At 30.3% G+C, this 25,368-nt stretch overlaps 1 protein-coding gene and 2 long non-coding RNA genes across 4 annotated transcripts; 1 reads left to right on the top strand and 2 right to left on the bottom strand.

The window, feature by feature from the left end:
• Positions 1-576: 576 nt before the first annotated feature.
• Positions 577-2,004, bottom strand: LOC121126868 (uncharacterized). The gene has a single exon (XM_040722223.2). It carries the CDS (start codon positions 1,963-1,965, stop codon positions 652-654), a length of 1,314 nt encoding a protein of 437 aa, XP_040578157.1. The 5' UTR covers positions 1,966-2,004; the 3' UTR covers positions 577-651.
• A 348-nt stretch (positions 2,005-2,352) lies between these two features.
• Positions 2,353-4,687, top strand: LOC139906856 (uncharacterized). Its single transcript, XR_011782935.1, has 2 exons — positions 2,353-3,913; positions 3,976-4,687. It is a non-coding gene; the product is annotated as an uncharacterized lncRNA (long non-coding RNA).
• A 3,152-nt stretch (positions 4,688-7,839) lies between these two features.
• On the bottom strand, positions 7,840-12,166 carry LOC139906804 (uncharacterized). Of its 2 annotated transcripts, XR_011782753.1 has the most exons (3): positions 11,512-12,166; positions 10,951-11,192; positions 7,840-10,849 (listed from the first exon to the last, which is right to left on the bottom strand). It is a non-coding gene; the product is annotated as an uncharacterized lncRNA (long non-coding RNA). The 2 variants fall into 2 exon arrangements; XR_011782752.1 differs by having other exon boundaries at positions 10,951-12,166.
• Between the last annotated feature and the right edge of the window lie 13,202 nt (positions 12,167-25,368).

Below are 25,368 nucleotides of genomic sequence, written 5' to 3'. Positions count from 1 at the left end.
ACTCCTTAGTAGTTATAGAAGTTTACGATTCCGTAGAAGCTAGGGCAATTTATACATTGAACATAAGAACAATGATTGAAAAGGTCAGAACTTGAAGATAAGCAGTTAACATTCCACAGAATAATTTCGTATCTTATATTGTTAAAGGTATGCAGCCTATTTTACCCCATATTTTAATCGATAAGGGGTCACGCAATTGCTTGTGCACGTATAATTGTTCAATTATTTTAAACTATTTAACTTCATAAATTTTATTGAAGAATTATTATAACTATAAAAAGGAAGAAGAAGTAACGTAGTAAATGCGTGTACGTACATCAATGAAGCCACAGTCTTTATATTGTATATATTTAATTGTGCATATATTCTACCACTCCTATTAAATACTAGAGGTTTAGTGTTGTGGGGGAAAAAACCATTAAATACAGAATTAATGAGGAGAAGATAAATTAATTAAAGTTTAAAAATTCAAAATACATGCATATTTCGAATAAAAAATGAATAAATGTTATCTAAAACATTTTTAAACACATACTACACCTTTTAACTGTTCATAATGAAACTTATAAATAAGAATTTTAAGTAAAGACTTGTATATTTAAAAGTAAAAGAATAAAAAATTTAAAACATAAGATATATATATATATATAATTAATATCCAGGTACATCAGACATACTGTAAGTTCCAGACTGCTGCTCAGATCCAAATTCACCAACACGATAGGAATCAGAGGAGAAAACAGAATCTTTCATAGATTGTGAACCTCCACTATTGAAAGATGACTCCCCTCTGTAATTAGCCGCAGAGTAACTCCCTTCGTTCACCACAGTCTCACATTTTTGCTTTTGTACACTTTTACCAACTTTATAACAATGTTCCTTTGGAACATCAACACACTTCTCTCGGGGAGTATAAGAACAACTCTTGTGTGTATAAGGAGCGCATGACTGTACAAGATCCTTTACATCCGCGTTTTCACATATAGTCCTACGAATAGGTCTGCACTGTTTAGAGTATACATATTTCTTCACTTGTTTAGGCTGAGGACGCTGCTCCAGGTCACAGACTCGCTTTTCTTCGTTATGACAATGTTGTTTCTCCACGGGAAAAGGAGTTCTCTCAGCAAACTTTTCGCACTTTTTTTCCTTACGCATTTCACATTTTTCAGAGCTTATTGTACGCGGAGTATTGTAGCATTTTGTCGCTGCAGACTTTTTACAAACAACCTTCGGAGGTTCCCGATAACCATACGTAGCACTAGGAACTTTATACGTACGGCCGTATGAAGAACCCAACATCCCAGAAGAAGACTCATCATCAATTAAAGCATTAGCAAGTCCACTACTACCGAGGGAACCATCATCCAATCCAGTCTGAGCAGAAAAACCAATTTCCTTGCAATCAAACTCTGTTGTTGTCTTGCAAGTCTTGTCTTGAATTACTTTATCATGGGGACTACAGTCAACATTAGCCAACTCTATACACTTATAATCATCCTTGTTTGTAAATTGAGTCTTGTAAACAGTGTCGCAGACCCTCTCATTTACTTTGTGACAATTTTGTACCGTTACAGTAGCTTGAATCACCTCATACTCGACATCTTCCTTTAACGAGCATAGTAACTCAGTAACATTAAAACACTTTCGAACCTGTTTTGACGCCAAAATTGCCTTGCACGTTTCCCCTGGGACGTCGAAACAATTTTCCTGATGCTGAGTAGTGCATACCCTATCAGTATAAGACTGGCACTTATTATCATATACAGTATCGTAGTAAGGAGTGCACTTCATCTCTGCATTTGAACTCTGAGAGGATCCACCATTAGACGTGGAAGAATCATCGCCCATGGGGCTAAATGCACTGAATAGACCACCAGAAGCCACTCCAGCAGACATACCATTGTAGGGAATTGAAAAGCCCACACCAGCCAAAAACAACAGAGACGACAAAACAACAATCATCATTCAGCAATGAGAATTCTTTAAGTGCTGAGGTTAACTTCAAGATTCCTCTTTTTATATATTTTATAGAAAGTACTTTGTTTCATTGCTTATTGATTACATTATGAAATAATTTTTCGTCCAAATTTTCTTAAGGTACTTTTGAATATATAATATTACTTCATAAATTTATTGGGTATTATCAATTAATTATGATTTTAATAATGAAATAAGGAAATTAAAATAACTTTTTTTATCAATGATGACATAGGTATATAATTTTGTATTGAATATTTTATATATATTGATAAATTTATGTTATTTTAATATTGTGGGCTTTAAATTTACCATATTTTTATTAAATTTTGAAAATTGAACAGTATTATATACTTGTGTCTTTGTTGTGGTTATTAAAAGCTTAATCAATATAATTATTTTATTTAAATACGCAGTTCTTATTTCTTGTTGCAAATCTACTTCTTCATAAAAATGTTTATTTTCTTTAAAAATTAAAGGAATCATTTGTGGTGTTTCATCTAAGAAGTAATTATGGAAACAAATCAAATTAATGATAATTTTCTATTTAATTTATTTACTTCATAAACATTAGCTGCCATATAGTTTATGTGTATACTTTGGTGAGTTATGCAATTTATATTCCAATTTTGGGGGTAGGATGAGAGGCTTAGGAATGTGAATAAAAACTTTCTCATGGTGGGTGTAAAATATTATATAAAAAATCTGTTGGTAGGTATAAAAATAAAGACACGAAATACTTATTAACAATGTATGATAAAATTTGTATATATGACGTCATTTCACCTTCTTCTATTGTCTGAATTACCGGAGTGCATACCACTCACAAGCATAACATTAATAGGAGTACCTTATAGCACTCCCTGCTTTGTATATTAAGATATTTTTGTTTTATTAATGGTAATAATTTAATAAGACATGCAAATTTTTATTCCAAGAAGGTTATCTTCTCATTCAAAGTTGAAAGGTATTCGGTTTACTGGTAATTGGAGTAGAAAGTCATAAATATGTCAAATCATACTGGGATGTTTGTTATGAAATATATTAGTGCTAAAGCAAGGTTAATAGAAGTACAAGGTTATCCAGTAACTAATGGTGATAATTTTGTTAAGAATACAAAAGCGTGCGAGGAGAAGAGAAGAAATACTTATGGTATCATTGATTAAATAATATACATCTTCTTCCATCAAGAACGTTATCATTCCCACCTTTATTATTCAATATTAATGTAATATTAGATGCTGATAGTCGATAGAGAACTGAATAAAATGCTTAAAAGAACGTCGCCTTCTTTCTGGATTTCTGAAAATGGAGGCCCAGCAGTTTGGAAATACATACTGCACGAGGAACAGATGGCTTGTCGGATTTGTAGTTATAAATATGCCTTTAGTCCCCTTTCTAGAATTACACACCACTCATTATCCTCAACTCATAACAAGAGTATGGATATTCATCTATAAAATCAAGTTAATGATGAATACATCAAGTCAGACTTTAGCTTTGATCTCACAAAGATGCTTATTGCATGTCATATAACCTTATACATTGCTTATCATCCTACGTTTAAAAAATTTATGGAGAAATACACGGGTAAATTCTTCCCTTCACGAGAAACCATTATTAATTAATGGTGGATGTTGGTATTGATGTCATTTATAGAAATACCCCCATTCTAAATTGTGAAGTTAAGATAATTTTCAGCATGTCTTGAGTCATCTACACCAAATTACGAAATAGAACTCTAAATTTGGTACCATCTAACAGTAAGTATTCATTTTTTAAAAATATAATTCTATTTTAGCTGAAAATATCAAGAATTACACAATTCATTAAATGGCAAAAACAAGTGCTTAAATGGTCACAACAACGGGAGTAGTAGCTTTGGATGGTTCGCAACTAGTTTTTCTAATACTATTTTTTTCACTTAAAGACTTGGGTATGATCATTAGGTTTTCCAATATTACAGAGTCAATAAATATTACTTTTTTATCACTAAAGGATTAGCTATGGTTGATAAGCCCCAAGAAATGGTGTTAAAAAAACTCATAAAAAGCAAAAACAACTGCTGAAATGGTCACAACAACGGGGGGTAGTTACATTGGGTGTAGCATTATAATTAGTAATTGTGCGTATCCTTCATGATAATAGTATGCCGTCATACAAGCATAAATAACGGGGGGGAAATCTTTTTTGATGCCCTTAATAAGGAGTAATATCGCCAGACTATATTACATAATTAGCTTTTGCACTAAATTTTTACGATGGATTTAATTCTAACATTTTTTTTATTAGTATATTTATTGTCTAATGATTTTGACATTTACTTTATTATTTATGATTATTTAGATCTCATCTGTTGAGATATATCTATCATGTGCACAATTCTAAATATCAACTACCTTATTAGGAAAAAAGGGTGATGATCTTTTTTGATTAAACTCTACTTCTGGCTTGTGTTTAGCAACTTAAAGTTATGACGTATTTATCTGAATTCATGTCAGTACAAGAAAATATTATTTGACTCAATCTATTATTATTTCTATTTATGCTGTATTCCTAATTTATTGTTATTATTAGTTATATTATTCTAATTGTTTAATGTTGTATATTTAACATAAATGTATGATGGTTTATTTTTTAGTATATAGATTATATTTAATGTAAGCCTTCTTTTTAAACTTGGAACTTCAAATATATTTCGAAATACTCTACTTTGTCGTTTCATTAGTTATTATTCTGAGAATATGGTTCATAATGAATTACAATTTCATGGAGTGTGACGTTTTCAAATCTATTGTAACGGATAAAAAACGTCTAAGTCAATAAACATTTTGCAAATAAATACTTTCGTTATACCCTCAAAAATCATAATAAAGCAGGCATATGATAATCACATCAGTATTTTAAAGAATGATACCATAAGTCTTTCTCTCCCCCCCTTCTCCTTACACGCGTTTTTCTCCACAGAATTATCAACTTTGACCATAACGCGTATACGAATGATATTTGACTTCCACCACACTTTTATTATTGACGTAATTGTAGATGAGTGGTTGCGTGTTTTTTCAAAATCAGTTTTCTTCCCCAGCAGTCGGTACTATATATCAAATTGAAAATTATAGCAATAGTGACGTCATAGACTATAAGTGGTTAAGAGTTTGTCAAAATCTGCATATCTTGCCCAGCAGTCGGTACAATACATCAGATTGAAAAGTCTAGTAAGCCCAATTACATGATGGTCTAACCTTGCTACAAAAATACATTTATGAAACATTAACTGATAGCATATCTACAATTATGAATTATTGGAAAGATAAACCTGATATATCAAACTATAGGTAAATGGCATTACTTAATACTCAATATCAAATTCTTACATGAATTATTTGTATCAAACCATACGGAAAGAAGTACATAGAGACGACAAAGGGATTTTGATTGACAGTTCGGTATCTTAAGGTTGTTGTAGATTAAAATCTTCAGTCTGTGCCTAAGCACATCAGCTATGTACAAGAATAGACACAAAGATACTGTAATATCTTGAGATACGAGTGCCACAACATAAGAATTTTTATTAAGATACGAGGTGGCCGAGAGCTGGTGACGGAAGACGAGAGCCAATTCAAGCTTCATTTTCTATAGTCATTTCTTTAAGGATACATTTCTTTGACTAGCAAGCTCCATCAAGGAACGAACTAAACTCGCATGTCAAACTTTTAAAATATAATATTTTATCTCTGGTGTATTATTATTTCAACGTCAGCTAAAGAATAGAAGTTGATTGGTTAACTTTTATTACACCATCAGAATCAATAACAGTTGATAATTATTTATCTAGTTAAAATTGACAATTGTTAATGTAAGAAAAAGAAACAAATGTTACGTCATATTATACACTTTTTTTTTTGTGGTATCTTTGTTTTCTTATATACGCATTTTGTCTCCTCTTTGTATTTATTTCTCTATATAACAGACCTATTAAAAACTTTCCAAAACGAGTAGATAATATTCTATGTTCCATTTAAGATGTCATTGATAAATCAATCGGGGAAATAATAGATTTTGTAACTTTCCTCGTTGATTTCCAAGAGGCTCATTTCTTACCAAAACGATGCTAAATTTTATCATTGGCGGGGGGCTGGAGCTTAGTCAAAAAATATCAACACTGTAATATAATTACTTATAAAAATAGCTTTATTTTATATTTATAAATATGTTATGTACAAGTTGCGATTTTGTACATGTTGTTACTTGTGTTAGAAAATTGTACAAGTTGCAACCAAAAATCAGATTATTTTTTTTAAATGGAGGATTTACAGTATTTGAGATAAGGAATGCAATAATTGAATATTCCTTATATGGTCGATATGGTATAATTTTTGAATACTTTTATTAAAAATACTAAAATGTAAATATTATGAGGCAAATTATAATTTAAAAAAAATAATAACCAATGTTTTAATTCAATAATGAATTTTAGAGCGAAGGAATTGTAACTTGTTAGTTAATGCCAAAGAAACAAAAAAAAAACCTAATATACATAACTATCTTTTTGGATCACAAAAACTGTTCTTTCAATTCTTACAAGTACTATAGCTTATGATCCATTTAACGGTGACGTCTGTATTTAAATCGTTGTTATTGATAATTCATTCATTTTAACAGTATATGGAAAGGAACGACATTCTTCCGTCATATCCGACATGCAGTAGGAATGTTTGAATAAATAAAAACGGTAATTAGGCCAATCAATGCCAATAACGATTTTAGATTATCCTTATAGAATAGAAGGAAGTATCATTGCAAGGCAAGTAAAGCAAATTCTAATTTCCAATATTGGAACGGAGAAAAATTGATTTTTTAAACAGGTACGTTTTTGAATATTTTCTGAAATAGTCAAATTCAGTGAAAATTTAAGTAAGTACGCAGACTGAATAAAACATTCAATATTAATTCAATAATTAATTAGATTTGACGTTTTCATACAAGCTGCCCCTGTTGTTGCAACAAAACATTTTAACTGATTTGAAAGTTGTTATACCAGACAAAAAAGTAGAATACTATTGTGAAATTTCTTAATATATGAAAGAAAATTGAATCCAAATCAGCCAATTGAATGTCTCTTTTTTGATGACCGAATGAACATAAAAAATACATTTTACAATAATGCCAAAAATATCATATGAATGAAAGAAACCAGAACATTTCACGTTCAGATTTGCTCCAAGAGGTTTTTATATTGACCATCTTTCTCACAAAGGAAAAACGATAAATCAAGGGATAATTATATTTTTTCACACAGCTGAAAATAGAATAGATAAATCAATTTACTATATTGGACGAAAATTGGTTGTTGTTCACTGGTAGATGAAAAAAAATTTGCGCCTCTCCTTTTTTTTTTTTTTTTTTTTTGTTAAAGGGTTTTCTCTGACCGATATTTGTGTATACTAAACGCAACTAGTCAATTTTTTTTTAAGTAAAATGAAGGAGGAAGAGAATAGAAAAAATGAAGGATACTTCATATGAAGAAATTAAGATGCAACTCGTACATTACTTATACTTTTTTGAATTTCTTAGTATTGTTCGGGTAATAAGTGAAGAGTTATTCGAACCTTTTCTAAAAAATTCTGTCATTATATGGTTATATTGAAATAAGTAATAACAACTTGGAACCACAATCGAAATAATGTAAACATTGATTCATTCTACTTCTACTTGGAAGAATGGAGAATCTTCCCTACCTTGAGTAGTTGGGATTCGTTCATAATATGTGTAGGTCCATAATATCCATGATGTGTGCTTCCTTTCAAATTACTTTTCTGTTTTTGTCTTTCCTATTTTTAGATTGTTTAAGCCTGTATGAATGAATAAAAACGACATGGTGTTCTTGCATGACAGTCCAATGAATGAAAGCAGCTCAAAGCTGTGAGGAAAGTGAACACACAGAGCTTCATTGAAACTCAAGATCTTTTTATACAGAAATTATAAGGGCTAATTGCAGATACTTTTTCACTCCTAATTGATTGTTGCTAGTTTATATTAATTATTATCCATTACATACGCAACGTCAAGATCTTCAAAAACATTTCCTTACTTCGATTTATAGAAATCTTCTACATATATATATATACATTTTTTTAAATTTGAACACTAATCACAAGTGCAATGACATTTATGTTAACTTCAGATTCAATACCTTCTTTGTATCGGTTACAAGATTCCCTCAACATTAACTTCCCGTCCTATTTACCCACTAATAAAAATGATCGGTTGTTTGATTAGTTTATGTTATTTTTGAGAAAATTCTGAGAAACTATTAACTACTTGACAAAATTTTGTAATATTGTGGAAATGACATAAAGCCTTATTAATTATATTTTCATATGAATATTGTTGAGTGAGTGTTATGATTTAACCAAAATTGGATTAGAATAGTTATAAATAACTATGTATTAGAGGTGACCGATAATATTGTTAGCTAAAACTATCTGGCTTCATGACATTTTATCTTAAACCATTTGGCCTTAAAATCAATTTTGCCTCAACAATATTTCGTCTTAATATAAATATATTAGGTTTATGCCGTTCTTGTTTATTTTTAGTTTAAATTGATGTTCCCTTTGAATTTTTAATAAAAATATGTAATATTTATTATTGTAAAAACATGAAATGGCTGTTTTCTGTTCGAATAACGATCGGATTATGCCCCAAAATTACGATACATAATACCCAAATCTCACTCAGTAATGAGTTCGAACAAGGAACAAAATACGATATATATTGAATCTAACTAGAAAAATAAACAAAGACGAAAACTGTTCGAATTGAAGAAGTGCTATTTACTGTTCTGTTATTAATTATTATTAGACATTATGGATTGGGTTAAAATTTCTACCAATGAAATTAAGCCAAGTATATTATATATCTTTGAGTGGAGAATCCAAAAATGATCTCTGTTTTTATTTAGGTTGTCAGGTTTCAGAGACATCCGAGATTCTAGTAATTCGGGACAATTATAGTTTAGTCATTTTTTATTATTAAGACAACACCGAATTGAAATAGGATGAATATAACTGATATTAAAGGGTTTTTATGATTACAAAAATGTTTTTATTGATTCTTTATCTTGTTTTGAATTTGAAATATTTCCATTTTTAGGCTGGAAAATGATGAAAAACGACATTTTTATTTAAACATCTACAATTTATTCATAATTGATTTGATAAGGAATATCATAGCTTATATTATAGAATAATATTCCATGTTTGGTTTGTTTTTTTAAAGACCTAGTTCAAAAATATAAATATCCTAAAATTTTGGTTTGATTTTGTATTTTTTTGAGTTATTTTACTTTTTATTGGGGTGTACTGACAAGTATCCAACATTATCTTAATAATGTTTACGATTTCAATGTAACAATAATGACATCATATCCCGTTATGAATTATAATAATTGATATTACAATGTCCATATTTTACCTTACTTCCTACAAATTCAAATACAGTAATTACTAATTATATTAGAAATATTGAAATTCTTTACTATTCGTGAATGGATCTCTGCACTGTTGCAATCCTGGAATCTTTATTCCAAGGAAAGAGTCGCCTCTGCTCTCTTATAAAGCATAGTATTTTTCTTCGGATGAATTTTCATACCGTCGTCGACCTTGGAATATGGAGTTGAGAATAACAAATCTTTTGAGATGGATGATCAAGTAAAATGTCTTCCTTCTATTCCCTCTATCTACCTTTGGTCATAATTTTGGAGAACATATCAGAAAGAGTTTCCATATTTTTGTGTCATCAAGAACACCGACCTTATTTTTAGAGTTCTAAGTTAAGTTGTATCTGGATTTAAGAATAAACACAGAAGTCATATTTTGTTTATCCAAATATGTGTTTAGCATAAATACTCATCCCTCATTTTCATGAAATTCCAGTACAAATATATGATTTGTCTCCAGGAAATAAAGATGACGTCGAAGAAAGTAAGGATCCATACTTTGAAACTTTAGAAAATACACCTTGCTAACATAAAGAATTTGATCAGCAATAATTAAATAGTTTGATACGTAATTTGGGATTAGGGAAAAAACATCTAAGCTCTTAGCTTCACAATTAAATCAGAAAGAATTGCCTAAACCGAAGTTAATGTCTCATACATTCGAAAAATAGGAAGTAATTTCCTGGAATACTGCGTTTTTGATGTCTGAAAATACAAACACTCATCAGAGATTAATAAATGATCAATAAAATGACAGATGTGGAGAGGAATTATTGGTTGTGTTGTTATTTTTTCCAAATATGTGGATAACTTCCTAGGGAATTACAAAACAACTATGTACGAAGAGTTAGTACATACAAAGATGGAGGACTACAGAGCAAAGGGATGTAAAATTAGTTTAAAACTTCATGTTCTTCATAGCCATCTTGCAAACTTTCTTAATGATTTTGCGGATATAATTGATGGACAGAAACAAAGAATTAATCAAGATTTATTAGAGTGTAAAAACTTTGTGGAGGAAGATCGATGTTGATATGCTGACATACTATTGCTGGATCATAAAAAGAGATTGTAAAGAAGTTTAATATACAAAAAATAATGAAATAATTCAAAAAAATTAACATAAAACTATGAAATAAAAATATATATGCATATTAAAATATCTGTACTCTTTTCATAATTATATTTTGTGTTGTTATTAGTGTATCTGAGATATCTTTGTATTCATATGATTAGCCTATTAACTAAAATATAGTTAATAAAGAAGATTTACAGAGATATAAATATAATACTTATTTATAACTGATAAAATATACAGATTGAATTAGACAATGCCAAGTCAAACGTCCTCTTCCAGACCCTACAATTCTAAATGAATCAAATAAGAGACTAAATGTAACATATATTAATATAATAAAGTAAAATATTAGGTATTAACAGAAGATAAATAGAGTTTTTCATTTGCTTACATCGATTTTCATGAATTAAAGACGTTCCTTAACAATTAGGACAGAAGAAAAGATTCCATATAATTTATCCTCAACAACAGTTTCTTTAATTCCGATATCCACGGAGAGGATGACCGAATGAAAGTTTATCCGAGGAAGAAAACCAAACCAAGCTAAGCCTCATACGACAATAGAGCCAACTCCTTCCTTGGGTAGGAATTTATCCATCCACATATAACAATGAATATATTTAAGGGATGAAACTATGAAGGGATCAATTTAGATTAAGAAAAAATGCTCTGGATATGAAATATAAAATAAAGATATGTTAAATAGGTACTACAATAATATGAAATTATAACCATTTAATTAAAATAGATAATAATTTGAAATTTAAATTTAATTAAAATAGATAATAATTTGAAATTTAGATTTAATTAAAATAGATAATAATTTGAAATTTAGATTTAATTAAAATAGATAATAATTTGAAATTTAGATTTAATTAAAATAGATAATAATTTGAAATTTAGATTTAATTTTAATTTGAGAATTGTTAAGGCCTAAGAGAATTCTTCATACATTAAGACAGGAAAAAGTTGACTTCTATATTTTCCAAGAGTTAAGACCAAAATCAGATAATGGAAATCGAACGAAGAAACTTCCAACTTGATCACACATCTCAAAATATGCTTTTATTTGGAACTTCACATTCCACAGGCTACGACGCGAAAAAATTTATCTTAGGGAAGCTACCAGGCTTCATAAGAGAGTAGAGTCGACTCTTTCCTTCGGTTGAACATGATAGGATTGAAAAACTGAAGAGATCAATTCCCGATGAGTAGGGAATTTGAAATATAATTAGTAATTACTGTATTTGAATTTGAACGAAGCGCTGTATTATATTGTAAGTAGGTTACAAAAAGTCAAAAATAACAAAATCCAGAACTTTAAATAGGTTCCTACTATATATATATATAGAGTATAATTTTTTGACACTAAAATGACTTCAATTTATAAGGTAAGAACTCTCATAACTCCTCAAAAAATGACGTTACTTACTTTTTTAAATTTTATATTTATATATGAGATGCTAAATCCTATACTCAGGCCCAATTGCTTAAGTTTATTTTACTATATATATTCCAACACAACCTTTCATTGAATTAGAAGGTTACAATTCAAATTATAAATTTAAATACACATTATTTTATTTTATATAAATATATTGAATACAGTTTTTTATGACAATTATAAATTATAATTAAAAGATATAACATAAGAATACACTTCCTTATAGTTGTATATATATATATATATATACATCACCCTTTCGATTAATTTTTTTATATGGATGACGTCATGAATTTCTTTAGTATTTCCTATTTCGTTTATCAGTCATTGTGCTTAGAATAAAAAAATGACTTACTTATTTGCTTTAGTATTTATTTCATCTGTAAGTAAAGATGGGATATTTGGTCAAATAAATTACTGCTTTGAGATTAGAAAAGAAAAGCAGTTGTTAGATTTTCCTTTTTTTCTTATTTATTCATTATTTCTCGAGTTTTTGTTGTGCTTACGACTCCTCTCACAAAAAGTACATTGTTCGTCGAGTACCTTGGAGTTTGTACAATAAAATTAGAGAAATACTGAAAAAAAATTCTCCCTACATCTGAATTGAAATTAATGGAGGCCATGAAATTTGAAACTACCTAACGGACGACAAAAAATATTTTGTCGAATATGGCGATGTAAGTACTCTTATATCTCCCCATCTAGAGTCCGACGACACTTAATGTTCTCGCTCATATCAAGAATATGAACACATACGAACAACATTTGACCTATGATGATTTTGACAACTTTAACACTGACCTCTTAAAGATTTTAGTTTCCTATTTATGAAGAAATATGCCGAGGGAACTGTCTCTATTAGAAGGACTCTAAATATTCTAATGGATGTTGTTAGCAAGGATGTAATCTCCAAAATGAAAGGAAAAATTGGAAAAAAGGATATTTTCTTAGCTGTTAATGAGACTAAAGACAACCGGAAATGATCAATGACAGCTATATTGATGGGTATTTTCAATAGACGTTTCTTGGGTCGTTTTTATCTATTCTATTTGATGGACATAAAAATTACTGATCCCGTTAATGTTTTTGAATGCCAGGCTAAGAAAACAGAACTTTACTGCTTCTTACCAAATTCCCTTACCTCCAGCATCTATAGTCACACGCTAGGGGAACTTAGCTGGAAGCAGTTGATTACTATTTCAATAACTTCAAAGTAATCAGGGAATATTTAAACAACTTTAATAAAAAAAACCATCAATGGTAGTTAAAGTTAAGGAGATGAGTTTATGTATCAATAATTAATCATAATATCAACCCAATTACCGAGGCCATTACTGCTATTGAAGGAAGACTCTCTTTACGTGTTAGCTTTACAATTATCGAACATTTACGGGTTGATATCAAGCTAGAACCATTCAAAACAAAACTAAATACATTTTTAGATTGAAATCCAGCGTATAAAGATTTGTCAGACCTATCAAATTTTGAGGATACAATTAACAGAAACACAACTACTGTAAATTGTGACTTAGAGAGGATTTTAAGCATATTATAATTAATCGTTTTTTAGTTGTGTTTTTTTTTACCCATACTTCTTTAACTTAATATCACAAATATATGTTATAATTCTTTAATTTATAAATTTACTAGTAATCTACTGCGACGGGTGAAGTCATAATCATGAGTTTTTGTAATATAGAATTTGGATTTTTTTTTCACGAGTTTTACAAAGTAAATCAAATAATGTTAAATTTGCAAATTTCAGCTACTTTTTATAGTCACTCTTCTAGTGTAATATGAAATACAGAAGATTCTTATCTTTATACCAGCATATTGTTTTGATAATTATCCATTTTAATTAATAACGGAGCAGTGAATAGTACTTCTTCTATTAGAACAGTTGTCGTTTTTGTTAATTTTTCTTATTAAATTTAATATATTACGTATTTTTTTCTGGTTTGAACTTATTACATTATGAAATTTGGATAGTATGCATTGTATTTTTGTGGAATAATCTCATCATTATTTCAATAGAAAACAACCATTTCATGTTTTTTATCGTAATAAACATTACATATTTTGATTAAAACATTCAAAGGCAACATCAATTTAAACTAAAATGAACAATAACGACCAATAATAAACATCATTTATTAATATAATATAATAAGTCAAAATATCCTTGCGGAAAATGGCTTTTTGGCAAAATGTCCTGAGGTAAAACAGCTGAATGCAAGAAGTTCCTAGCGCCGTATCAGAAACTGAATTTTCTTTTTTTTTTAATATTGAAGATGTTAAATCATTTATATCTTCATACTTCAGTATGAGTTACTGATTACTTAAAAGTTAATCATTTCAGGAGTTAGTTATCTGTCGAAAATAAAATGTTGTTTGAAATTCAAGTATTTATCATATTAATTTATGAATATATATATGATGAGTGAATTCTTTAAATAATTTATAAATGCAATTATTTTCCAGATTCAAAATTTATCTTTGTAGTATAAAAATCATTTTCATATTGGTCATATATGTTAAAGCCTCTGTTACTTTTATAGGGGGCCTTGCTGTTCTTTAGTCTCAATTACTATTTAAATAGTTGATTTACTCTAACTAGAAAGAATAATTTATTGGGGGATTGGTGTTCCAAAACTCTTTGTATCTTACATGTTTAAATGTTTAATTTCCTCTAAATGTAGAAGAACTGGGTACTCTGATTTGTAATAAAGATTTCAAACACAACCAGGATTGGAGGTTAAAAGAAACGGTCAAATAAGAGTAATACTTCAGAATCTAACATTGGACCAATAAAATTTTTAAATAGTCTATTTATTTTATTTATCTACAGGGTTCGGAAGCAAGACGTGGACTGAATGACTGATTTTAGAAAAATGTCAATCGTTTTATTTTTTGATAAATAATTCTGAAACTTTTTTTAACAAAACTTTGAGGTACGACCTTTGTGAACATGTTCATTCAATATAGTCTACCTCCGCATAATACAGCCAAAAAATATCAAATGTAATTCATATTTATCCTCACTTCTAGAATTATGAGAGACTAATATTTTTTATTTTATCTCGTACAAAGTTTCTATTAAAAACTGAATTACCATAAATCGATGTCCTGTGGCCAATGATTCGAAGTTACAAAATTAAAATTTACAATGGTAACTGTTTTCAAAATATGCTTTTGTCTTTACAGGGATGATTTTTAAAATTGTACCATATTTTAAAGACTTTTATTGCATAAATAACTTTCTGAGAGGTTTGTTTTTAAATATACTTCTTTCCAAAAATACAATTCAACAAAACATTTAATTTTCAAAATTACCCGGGAACATATAATTCTTTCAAAAAATGGTAAAATCCCAAAGGGAACCGATTATAACTATATTAAAAGCTGGGCACATTTCCAAATCAATCCAGAAGAACGCCAAAATCGTTTATAGATGCAAAAAGCGATTGGAGGATCAAATTGAGTCTGATCAGACTTTTTGATGCAGCTCCAGCTCATGGTGCCCACTCAGTTCAAAACTGGAGTTTAAAAAAATCTACCATTTTTTGAACAAGTCTATGTGGCTTGCCTCTTCACCTGATATAAATCCCATAGACTCTGATTTTTTATTCTTAAGAATTATAATTATGAAGAAGTTTTGGAATGAATTTTTGTATAAGTAAGACTCTATATCTTATGCCTACATTTATCATGTGATAATTCTTTTTGAAATCAATCTGGGAGTTAGTGCTCACACATAATTGTTTATCACTTCATATTATAAAAAGTTCCGAGAAATTTACGTTTTAATCATGAAAAAACCATCTTCTGGGATGATCCCACGGAAATATAGCCATTTAAATGCATTGAAAAAAGATTTGACTACAAAAACTATAAGAAGAAAGATAATAAATGATATTACAAGCATTGATGGAGGTACCATTCCTAAACAGCCTACCTTTTCATAAGGTAATAATTTATTATTTTGAACTATGAAAATAGACCCACTTCTTCTTGAATGAATTCATATTTGTCCTTCATCTCGCTTTATGGTTGTTCCAGTACTACAATACAGAATTGATTATTTGTATAGTATTTTCGCATGTATAGGATATCTTTCGAATAAAGGAAGGAAATCACAGGGATCAGGCAATTACAGAAGTTGTAATATTCTTAAGATTAAGACGAGATAGATGATAAATTCAAAGATTTTGTTGAAACAGTAAAACCTTCGAAATAAACTACTTTCATTGATGACAGAATAAAGGATCTGAATAAAGGAAATTTTGTTCTTGAATATTAATGCTAGACATACCAGGATTTATAGGGTTAAAGACTCGAATCAGCTATGCAGGTCGGTCAATTACATATGCAAAGTGTTATGAGACTGGTTATTTTACAAAAAAAATGTATCAATGAGGTTGTAAAATATGGAGATTATCTTATGAATATAAGGAAGACAAGGCACTGTACAATAATATAAAAAAAGTGAAAAGAATGATAATGTTCCATCATTACAGAACTGAAGATAACGCGTATTATGTTGTAAATTCAGATGGGAGAAGAAATACATCTGGTCAAGGAACATTGCAGAAAATGACAGGGTGAATATTTGTACTGTCTAAGAAGAGAATACAAAAAACGAAAATACAGCTCTGATGGAGAAAAATTACAAGGGAAATCAATGAGTATCGAATATTTCAGTGGAATTTTAATTCAATCTATGATGATAGTATTCAGTGTAGTTGTTTGTATCAAAAAGAAAAGAGAAGTGTAAATAATTCCCCAATGCCTCATATTGATATAAAAAAATTGTCGCAGCGTTTTCGTTCACGACCAGTTGAGTAACGGAATAAGCCAGATACATTGCCCTTACCAAGTATGTACCCCTTAAGCAATTTAGAAGCTCAAAATAAAAAAAGGTTGACATTTAAAAGTATTGAGGGTGAGGACACAAAATTTAGAATCCACTTCGAATTCTTCTAGTCTTAGTTCTAAAAGAGCTGATAAAAAACTAGAATTTGATGTTTGTTTTGATTTTGTGCAATCAAAAATGTTCGAGCAACAAGAAAAACGGCAGAGTATGCACGATCTCCTCCGTGTACAAATCGATCCCAAGGAGATCTCGGCCATTGTCAACGTATCCCTGACCATTGTCTATCGCATCCAGAAGGAGATGAATCAGTTCAAACGGGTTCCAGGAAGCCTGGAAGCGGAGGTCATAACAGGAAGACACTTTTAATTGTTTTGAAATTTCGGATATAGTGAAGGAATATACTCAAATGAAAATTGCAGCAGAGAATACCCAGTTGAAGAATTAGGGAACAGGAAATAAATGAAACACAAACTTCCTGAAACGTTAAAAAGATCATTTATAATGTTAAGGTTTTGACTAAAACCGACAATATTACATTGGTCACTGGGGGGAATAAAAGTATTAAATGACACAAACCGAATTATATCTAAAGTAATTGCCAATCTGATTCAGCCAATATTGAATAAAAATTTTGGTACTGGAGTAATAACTGAAGGTGATAACGGATTCTGATAAGAATCTCACAGTGGTCTATTATTTAGGATACTGGTTATTTATATAATTAATGTTTAAATTTCTCGAATTGTCAGTAGATTTTGTTGTGCTGCAATTCTTAATTGTCTTTTAAATATGTTAACCATTTTTTCTGTAACACCATTTGTTCAAGACCCCTCTGTTTTTGATAACTCCAATTTATAGGCGAATCGCCATGAAAGGTGTCTGATTGAATCTTATCAAACTTGACTTTAGAAAAAAGCTCTTTTAAATACTTGTTGGGTTTTAACAAATTTGTTACATTGTCGGAATAAAATTTGGATGGTCTGCCACAATTTCCAACAAATCGTCGAAATGCCTAGAGAAAATAGAATTGAAGAAATTGGGAATGATTTTGCTACTTGCATATCTATAACTCTAGTGTGAAAACATGTAAAGAGTGCAAACCAAATTTTTGTGGTTCTTTATGCATTTCACAATCATTTTTGCATGATAAAGTTCCAGAGTATTCAATACAACATTAGACCATAAAATTGGATTATCAATTTTTATAGTTGGAAGTGATAACAATCGTGGTGATTGAAATTTTATGCATCAACATGTTTTCACTATTATTTTGACATAAGACTAATTTACTATGACTTAATATTTTTTTCTTAATAAGTTAAAAGTGTTTTTTTGTTTATATCAAGTCTGGATTGAGGATGAATTAATATTATTCTTTATGCAATGAAACCTTCAGGTAATGCCATACATTTTTTGAATTTTTGTGATAAAGACGATGTCCAATGAAGAAGACTTTCGAGTCCTAAGACTTCTTGATCTTTATCACCTATAACAGCCAAGTGTATTATACATGAATTTTTGAAAAATTGTTTTTTTTATTAATCTCGCCCTTCTTCTAAGTTTTCAGATTTTAAGTCCTTTTTCTTGAACCGTTGTTATAAGAATAAGTTCTCACTTAACTTCTTTACTCCACTCTGCACTCCAGGGTAAGGCTCTTTAAAAAAAAATTCATTTCTTCCTGTGAACAAGGAAAGCCATGTCGAGGCTATAAGAATATTAAAAGATAATTTTGGGTGGAGTCAGAGTATGATATCCAAGCTGGTCCATAGATTTGTGGGTCTAAATCAAGTAAAAAATAATGCAAATGGTCTTCATCATTTCCAGGATGAAATAATGATGATTCAACAAGCCTGAAAGCGAACGATGTAGAAAGTTGGAGGAACTCAATGAAAGAAGATTTAACATTTCTCTTCTAGAGAGTAGAGTTTCTGGCCTCGTTATGGGTGGATGGGGCATGTTTGTTAGTGAAATTCAAGATCAAGAATTTATCTCAATAGAAGAGCTCCTATTGCAATGTTCAAATTGTAGCTAAGGTTGCAGACACATCGCAAATCATGAAAAGAGTTGTTCATAAATTTGTATCAGTCCTTTTAATAATTGGAAAGAACAACATTCACTCGAGGGTTGTGTGTTGTTCAAGAAAAAAAACACTTTACAATACCAGTCAATTATTAGTAAATAATTTTGGTGTTTGTTTTAACTGTTTGAAAATGAGTCATCGTCTAAGCGAATGTTTATCAATTAATTAAGTTTAATGGTATACTCCATGCCCTTCTTCATAGAAAAGAAAATGAAACAAGACTTGTTCCTTCAAGTTCAACATCTAATGTTGGGCATATTTCTACTATTAAATCAACTTTGTTAATCACTGCAAGAACACATATTATAAGCCATGATCGTAGTGAAGAGGTTCTTTTATTATTCGATCGTGGATCTTAGATAAGTTACGTAACGTCTAGGGTGCTCAAGTATAATAAGTTACGGGAAATCCCAGCACAAACGTCAGTGGTGTTCCTGATATGGAGTGTACGATTAAAAAGTATTTTTCACACGGTATTCGATTACAGACTCGTACTGGAAAATCAATTCGAATAGAGGCCTTTGAATACTCCTGATCAAGTCCGAAAATTGTATTACCTCATTCCCAATTATGTGATTTAGTTAGCTGATTAGTAATATTCCGGAAGTGATTTCACATCTTCATAATGAATTGCTCAATAAAGAAGATATAACTCTATTACTTGATTAAACTAAGGCTCTTTGTTACTCTTGGAATCGAAAGGAAGATTGTATTCATCTGTTTATGGGTTTTAACGAAGATTCAAAATCACCAACGAAAAGGGAGGTGTTATCTGAATCTTTGATATATTTTTATTCTCAATGTAGATTTGCACCTATTTTCTTTATAGCTAGACTCATCTTTCAAGAAAGAAGGAATTGGAAGATAAAATGGGAGGACTTGTTCCCAAGAGATCTGGCTGAGAGATGGTTACAATGGAAACGTGAATTACGACTTCCTCAATCCTTTTCAGTTCCTAGATGTGTCATGAACCCCAATTTTAATAATAAAGATGTTGAGTTCTGTGCTTTTGGAGATGCTTCGTCCAAGGGTTTATGTATGGTTTGTTCTTAATGATGAGTGTTTCAAAGTAGGGTTTCTCACATCACGTACTAGAGTCAGACCACTCAAAGAAATCACAATTCCACGCCCAGAATTAGAGGCTACACTTTTATGTGCTCGCCTTATTGAACATTTTTAGCCAATAACTCCAATTAAAATTTACAGAGTTCGTGTATGAACAAATTCTACTGTTTTTTTTTCATTAGATTCAATGTAAGGTATCGAATTGGAAAACATACGTTGCCAATCGGGTACAGAGGATTCAAGATATTATAGGTGTATCATGTTGGAGTCATGTATTCGGAGTACATAATCCTGCCGAACATGGATGCCTTGGATTGTCGGCCACTCAATTTGTAAAAATAGATTGAGGGTTCAAGGGACTTCACTGGTCTGGTTTAAAAGAAGAAGATTTTCCAAAGACGTTTGTTATTACTGCTGAAGAAAATAATGAAATAGACTGTGAAAAAAAGAAATCTATTAACAAACTTTTTGTTCGAGATATTCTCACTCCTTTATCTCAAATCCTAAATACAATTTCGTCTTTGATCAAGATTCAGAGATATATATCATAGTTAAAATGACTACCTATATTGTTAAAGGGAAGTGTCCCAAACCAGATGGAGCACTTTCTCTTGAAGGGCTAGAAATTACAATAAAATATATTGTGAGACATGAGGAAGAAATCTATTTTGATAATCAATTCAAGAGTTTAAGTCATGGTAAATCGTTATCAAAGAAAGATAGTCTTGTAAGTTCAGATATTGTAGGGTATACTCATGATCAATTAATAAAGGTTGGAGGTTACCTTAATAACATTGAAATATTAACATCTGACGTCCAATGTTAGTTTCAAATCTATCACGTTTTGCTGTTGTTCTTATTGAACATGAACATGCAAGATTACTTCACTCTGGTCCTGCTACAACTTTAGCATCACTCGGTTATCGTTTTTGGGTTTTTCGAAGGAAACAATTTGTCAATTCAATAATACGCAAATATGTTAGATGTCAACGTTCTTTAGCCAAGCCGTCTTCTCAGAAAATTGCTGATTTACCTATCGCAGGGGTAGATGTGGTTCCTCCATTTGCACAAACTGGAATTGACTATGCAGATCCGATAAATATTTATAATTAAAAAAGAAAAAAAAATTAAAGAAAAGTCTTTTATTTGTTTATTTACTTACTTTTCAACTAGTGCTGTGCATCTCGAACTTGCAAAGTAATTGAGTTGAAGATTTGATCAATCCTATTTGTCGGTTTGTTGGACGAATAGGAGCTCCCAGTGTCTTTTGGAGTGATCATGGACGCAATTTTGTTGGATTTGCTAATATTCTAGTTAAGTTTTTACAGAAAGAAAAAGAAGTTTTTGCCAAATTGTCAGTTTCTAGAGGGGTTGCATGGAAATTTATCCCACCTGCATGATAGATGTTTTGATTTAACTTAACTTAGAACCTTTTTCCACATAGTTAATGCTCTGTAATAATTATTAGTCATTGAATTACCTTCAGTATTAAGAAATTTACAAGGCATTTCTACTTGATTAAAAATCAAGTTATTTTGAAATTCCCCTTTTTTTATTTACTATACAAATATTATCAACCAAAAAGTCTATAGAAATATATGGTCCATTATGGGATTTATGTATAAATTTGAAGGATCGGATGAGATATTAAAGAATACTACCTATAATTTAGATCCCTCCATTTACTAATTTGTCCCTAATTGACCAAATTCCGACCTTTTGAATATAATTGGTCATATTGATAGCCCCAAATATTTGGTAATGTTTATTAAAACGGAGTTTACATAAAAATAAAGCGAGTGATACAATTTAGCTTTACTCTCAGAGGAACTATATTAATATAGTCTCTGCTTTTTACACTTACACAATTATAAGATTAGACGCCATTATTATTAAGTTTCCAAACGTTATGAATTAAGTACGCCAACTTTTTTTCCACCTCCTATTTCGATATTCGACCTTTATGTCATGACATGACACTTCGTTGTGTGGATAAGGAACAATAAGAGATGGTTCGTAATTTTTCCAAAACTGGATGCCTTTTATATTTAAATTTCTAAATAAATATTAAGAAACTAAACTGACCAAAAATTAATACAATTGACTTTTTTTAAATTGATATATAAGGTCTATTCTATAACTTCGCCTCAAATATACAGCACAGGAAAAATAAATTTAAATTATTATTCATTATTTTAGTAAAAATCATAACAAACTGTTCAATTTTTTTTTTTGAATATTATTGTAATCTATATTCACGCAGCCTGATCGGCTTATTATATTTAAATATCTTAATAAATATTACAAACTAAATTGACCAAAAATCAATCGAAGTCGAGTTTTTTTCAATTAAATATTAAGTCTATTCTATAACTTTACCTAGAATATAAAGAGCTTGAAGAAAAAATAAAAACGATATTAGCTTCTAAGTAAGATACTTCATTTTACTCGATTTTTTGGTAGTTACATACATTTCTTATTAATTGTAATCAAGATAAAGTAATGAATAATTCATTTTCAAATGCTGAAAGTTTCGTATAAATCGTACTGAATTGTAGTTATACCATAACAACTTGATTTTATAGAGAAGGTTTTAACGGCCCAATCAATATCTGTTGAAAGTTTTAATGGTCATATGCGTATTCTACTCCTCAAATAACAATAGTAAATGTGGATTTCAGCCAGTGGGTCAAAATGCTGCTGCATGGTGAAATCAGTAAAATATAGATTGTACTGATTACTTAATTCAAGTAGTAAAAATTGTCTACAAAAAAGATGGAATTAAATGGTTCAATTGGAAAAAATATATATCTGAATACTTTAGTAAGATAAAATAATATCTCTTATTTATGGTCTCCTCTGATCATCCTGGAATTGAAAGAATGAATGAGTGGTCCAACAGTAAAGAAATTAAATTGTAAAGGCTATTAAAGAATAGCATTTCATCGAAGGAATTAACCATTTTGATTACTGAAAATTATTAATGTGAAGCTTTTAACAGGAGAAAGGAAATAATATCAAGAAAGCAATATAGCTTCTCTGATCAATTGTAAGAAATTTTTTCATAAACTTCCGGAGCACTCTTCAAGCCTTCCACCTACATCAATCTCATCTACCTCAAGTCCTCTTTATATCCAAGAGAGAAGAGAGAGGGACAAAAGAATTGTTTTTCATCGAGAAATTTTTCCTAAGAGTAAACGACGAGGTTGTATTGTTTTGGTGGCATAAAGTTATATGTTAGTAAGGCAAGTTATTATAAAAAGTTACTAATTGTCGTACGTTAAATAATTTCGTACATTAAAGATGAGCCTTCTGAATGCCCTTCAATATATGAATACAATGAGGCTTCGTCTATTTTTTTACTCATTTCTATACATACAATCATGCATAATTTAAAATCAAATCCTGAAATAATGAGGCTTGAATGACGCTGGTATGACCAAAAAGATCCATAATTTATCATGAAAGGGCATTTTATGCTAATAATCGTCATGTATCCGATATATCTATATTAATAATAGACTCAAATTAATGGAATAATGCTACACTATTCCTTTAATAATTAATCAATACAAAGGAAATTCATCTTATATCAAAGTAATACGTATTAAACATTCGAATGGTATCAAAGATTTACAAAGCTTGAAATATCTTCTGGGGATTAACCAAATTACCACCAAAGTTTCTTGGGTTGTTATCTTTGTCTTTGATTATCGTCTTCAGTTTCAGGGACAAGTATTTCTTCAATATAAGATGTAGGACACAGTTGTAATGGGTTTTAGTGCCTATAGCAGTGTATAAACGATGCTGTACATTGATAGAAGCAAAGATGCTGTTTTCAAGCTGAGTAGGTAGAGATACGTCAATTTATCAATAGATACTTCTTTTGATAGAGCAGCTCACATAATGATCTAGACGGATGAAGCAGTTCAATTTCCTGGATCCATTCTTGGTTGGTGGTTGGAAGTAAGAAGGAAACGTGGAGATAACACTTAGAACTACACCTCTTTTCATGTACTTCCTCTCTAATCATGGCATAGTTATATAATCTGAGGGTAAGAAATGTGCTGAGCAGATTCTATAGTTTCCATTTTCCTCAGGCTTCCAATCTTTTCTCCGTAGAGCTTGGATTCACTTTTTTCGTACTTCTTTATTCGAAGGTAGTCCATGAAATGAGACTCCAGCTCATGCGTAGTATTTTGAAAATGCTTGTCTGTCAATCCAAGAGTCTTGTCCAATAAGAATAGTCCATCATGTCTAATGATATTGTAATTAATGACGGAAAATTAAGTGATTAGCACTTCTTCCATTGGAACCAATGTCGTGCTTGTTTATTTTTCTTTTCTCTTATTATATATTATATTGGTGATAGATAGTATAGCATTTTAAAAAAATCTTGCCATTTTTTCTATTTAGACACTTTTCCTTTTTTTTATCTTTCCATTTTTTCCTGCTGCCATTTTTTCCTTGACATTTTTTCCGTTGCCATTTTTTCCTAAAATCCAATTAAACATGTTTGGAATTATATGTAAAGTTGTTGGAATCGTTGATTAAGAACGAATTTGGTTGGTTGGAAGAGATTATATAAAAAAAGGAATAAAATACGTTGGTACCCATCCATCTTCTAAACAAATTATCGTCAGTATTGTACTAATCATCAGCATAGCAACTTCCCCTTACTGCTCTCTCACGTGTATCATCCTCATGCCGAAGAAAACGTGACTTATTCATGGGTTTCTAACAACGGAAGTACTGATGTGTGGAATTATGTTTTTGGAAATAAAAGTATATCTAACCGTTTTTGCATTTTTTCTCGTTCTTTATGGCAAGTAATCCGCCACCCAAAAACTTCCCATCACATTAACAACTTAAAAGTCTTTAAGAGAAACAAAACTCAATGCGACGAAGGAGAATTAAGTGGTTCATCATTCAATTTGGACGTAGCAAAGTTATTTGTGTAATACAACATCCCTTTAAATGTTCTGGATCATCCCAATTTCTCCAAGTTTATTGAAAAATATACTGGAAAAACTTCTCCAGGTCGATGAGTCGCTAACAACTTGGTTGGGGAAGTATATCAAGGAGTTCTGAACAGAATAAAAGATGAAGTGGAAGAGAAGGATATTTTCGTTGCACTGGATGAGACAAAAGATCATCAAGGGAGGTCAATGATGACAATTTTGATTGGCCCTTTGGACGGACATTTCTGTGGGAGACCTTACCTTAGAATATAAGTTATGAGGAAATTAGAGTTGATTGATATTGAGATTGCAAACGCAAACGATGTAAAGGAACATCATCATAAACTCAGTTGATTAGTTATTGAGAGAAGATTTTTTTACCATGT

This window comes from Lepeophtheirus salmonis, chromosome 12 (assembly GCF_016086655.4).
Source record: "Lepeophtheirus salmonis chromosome 12, UVic_Lsal_1.4, whole genome shotgun sequence".
NCBI classification, from domain to species: Eukaryota; Metazoa; Arthropoda; class Copepoda; order Siphonostomatoida; family Caligidae; genus Lepeophtheirus; species Lepeophtheirus salmonis.
Note: the sequence above shows the minus strand (reverse complement) of the source record. Positions and strands in the feature narration are given on the sequence as shown.

Coding starts and splice junctions, on each gene's coding strand:
- LOC121126868 (XM_040722223.2), bottom strand. CDS start 1,965: ATGATGATTGTTGTTTTGTCGTCTCTGTTGTTTTTGGCTGGTGTGGGC.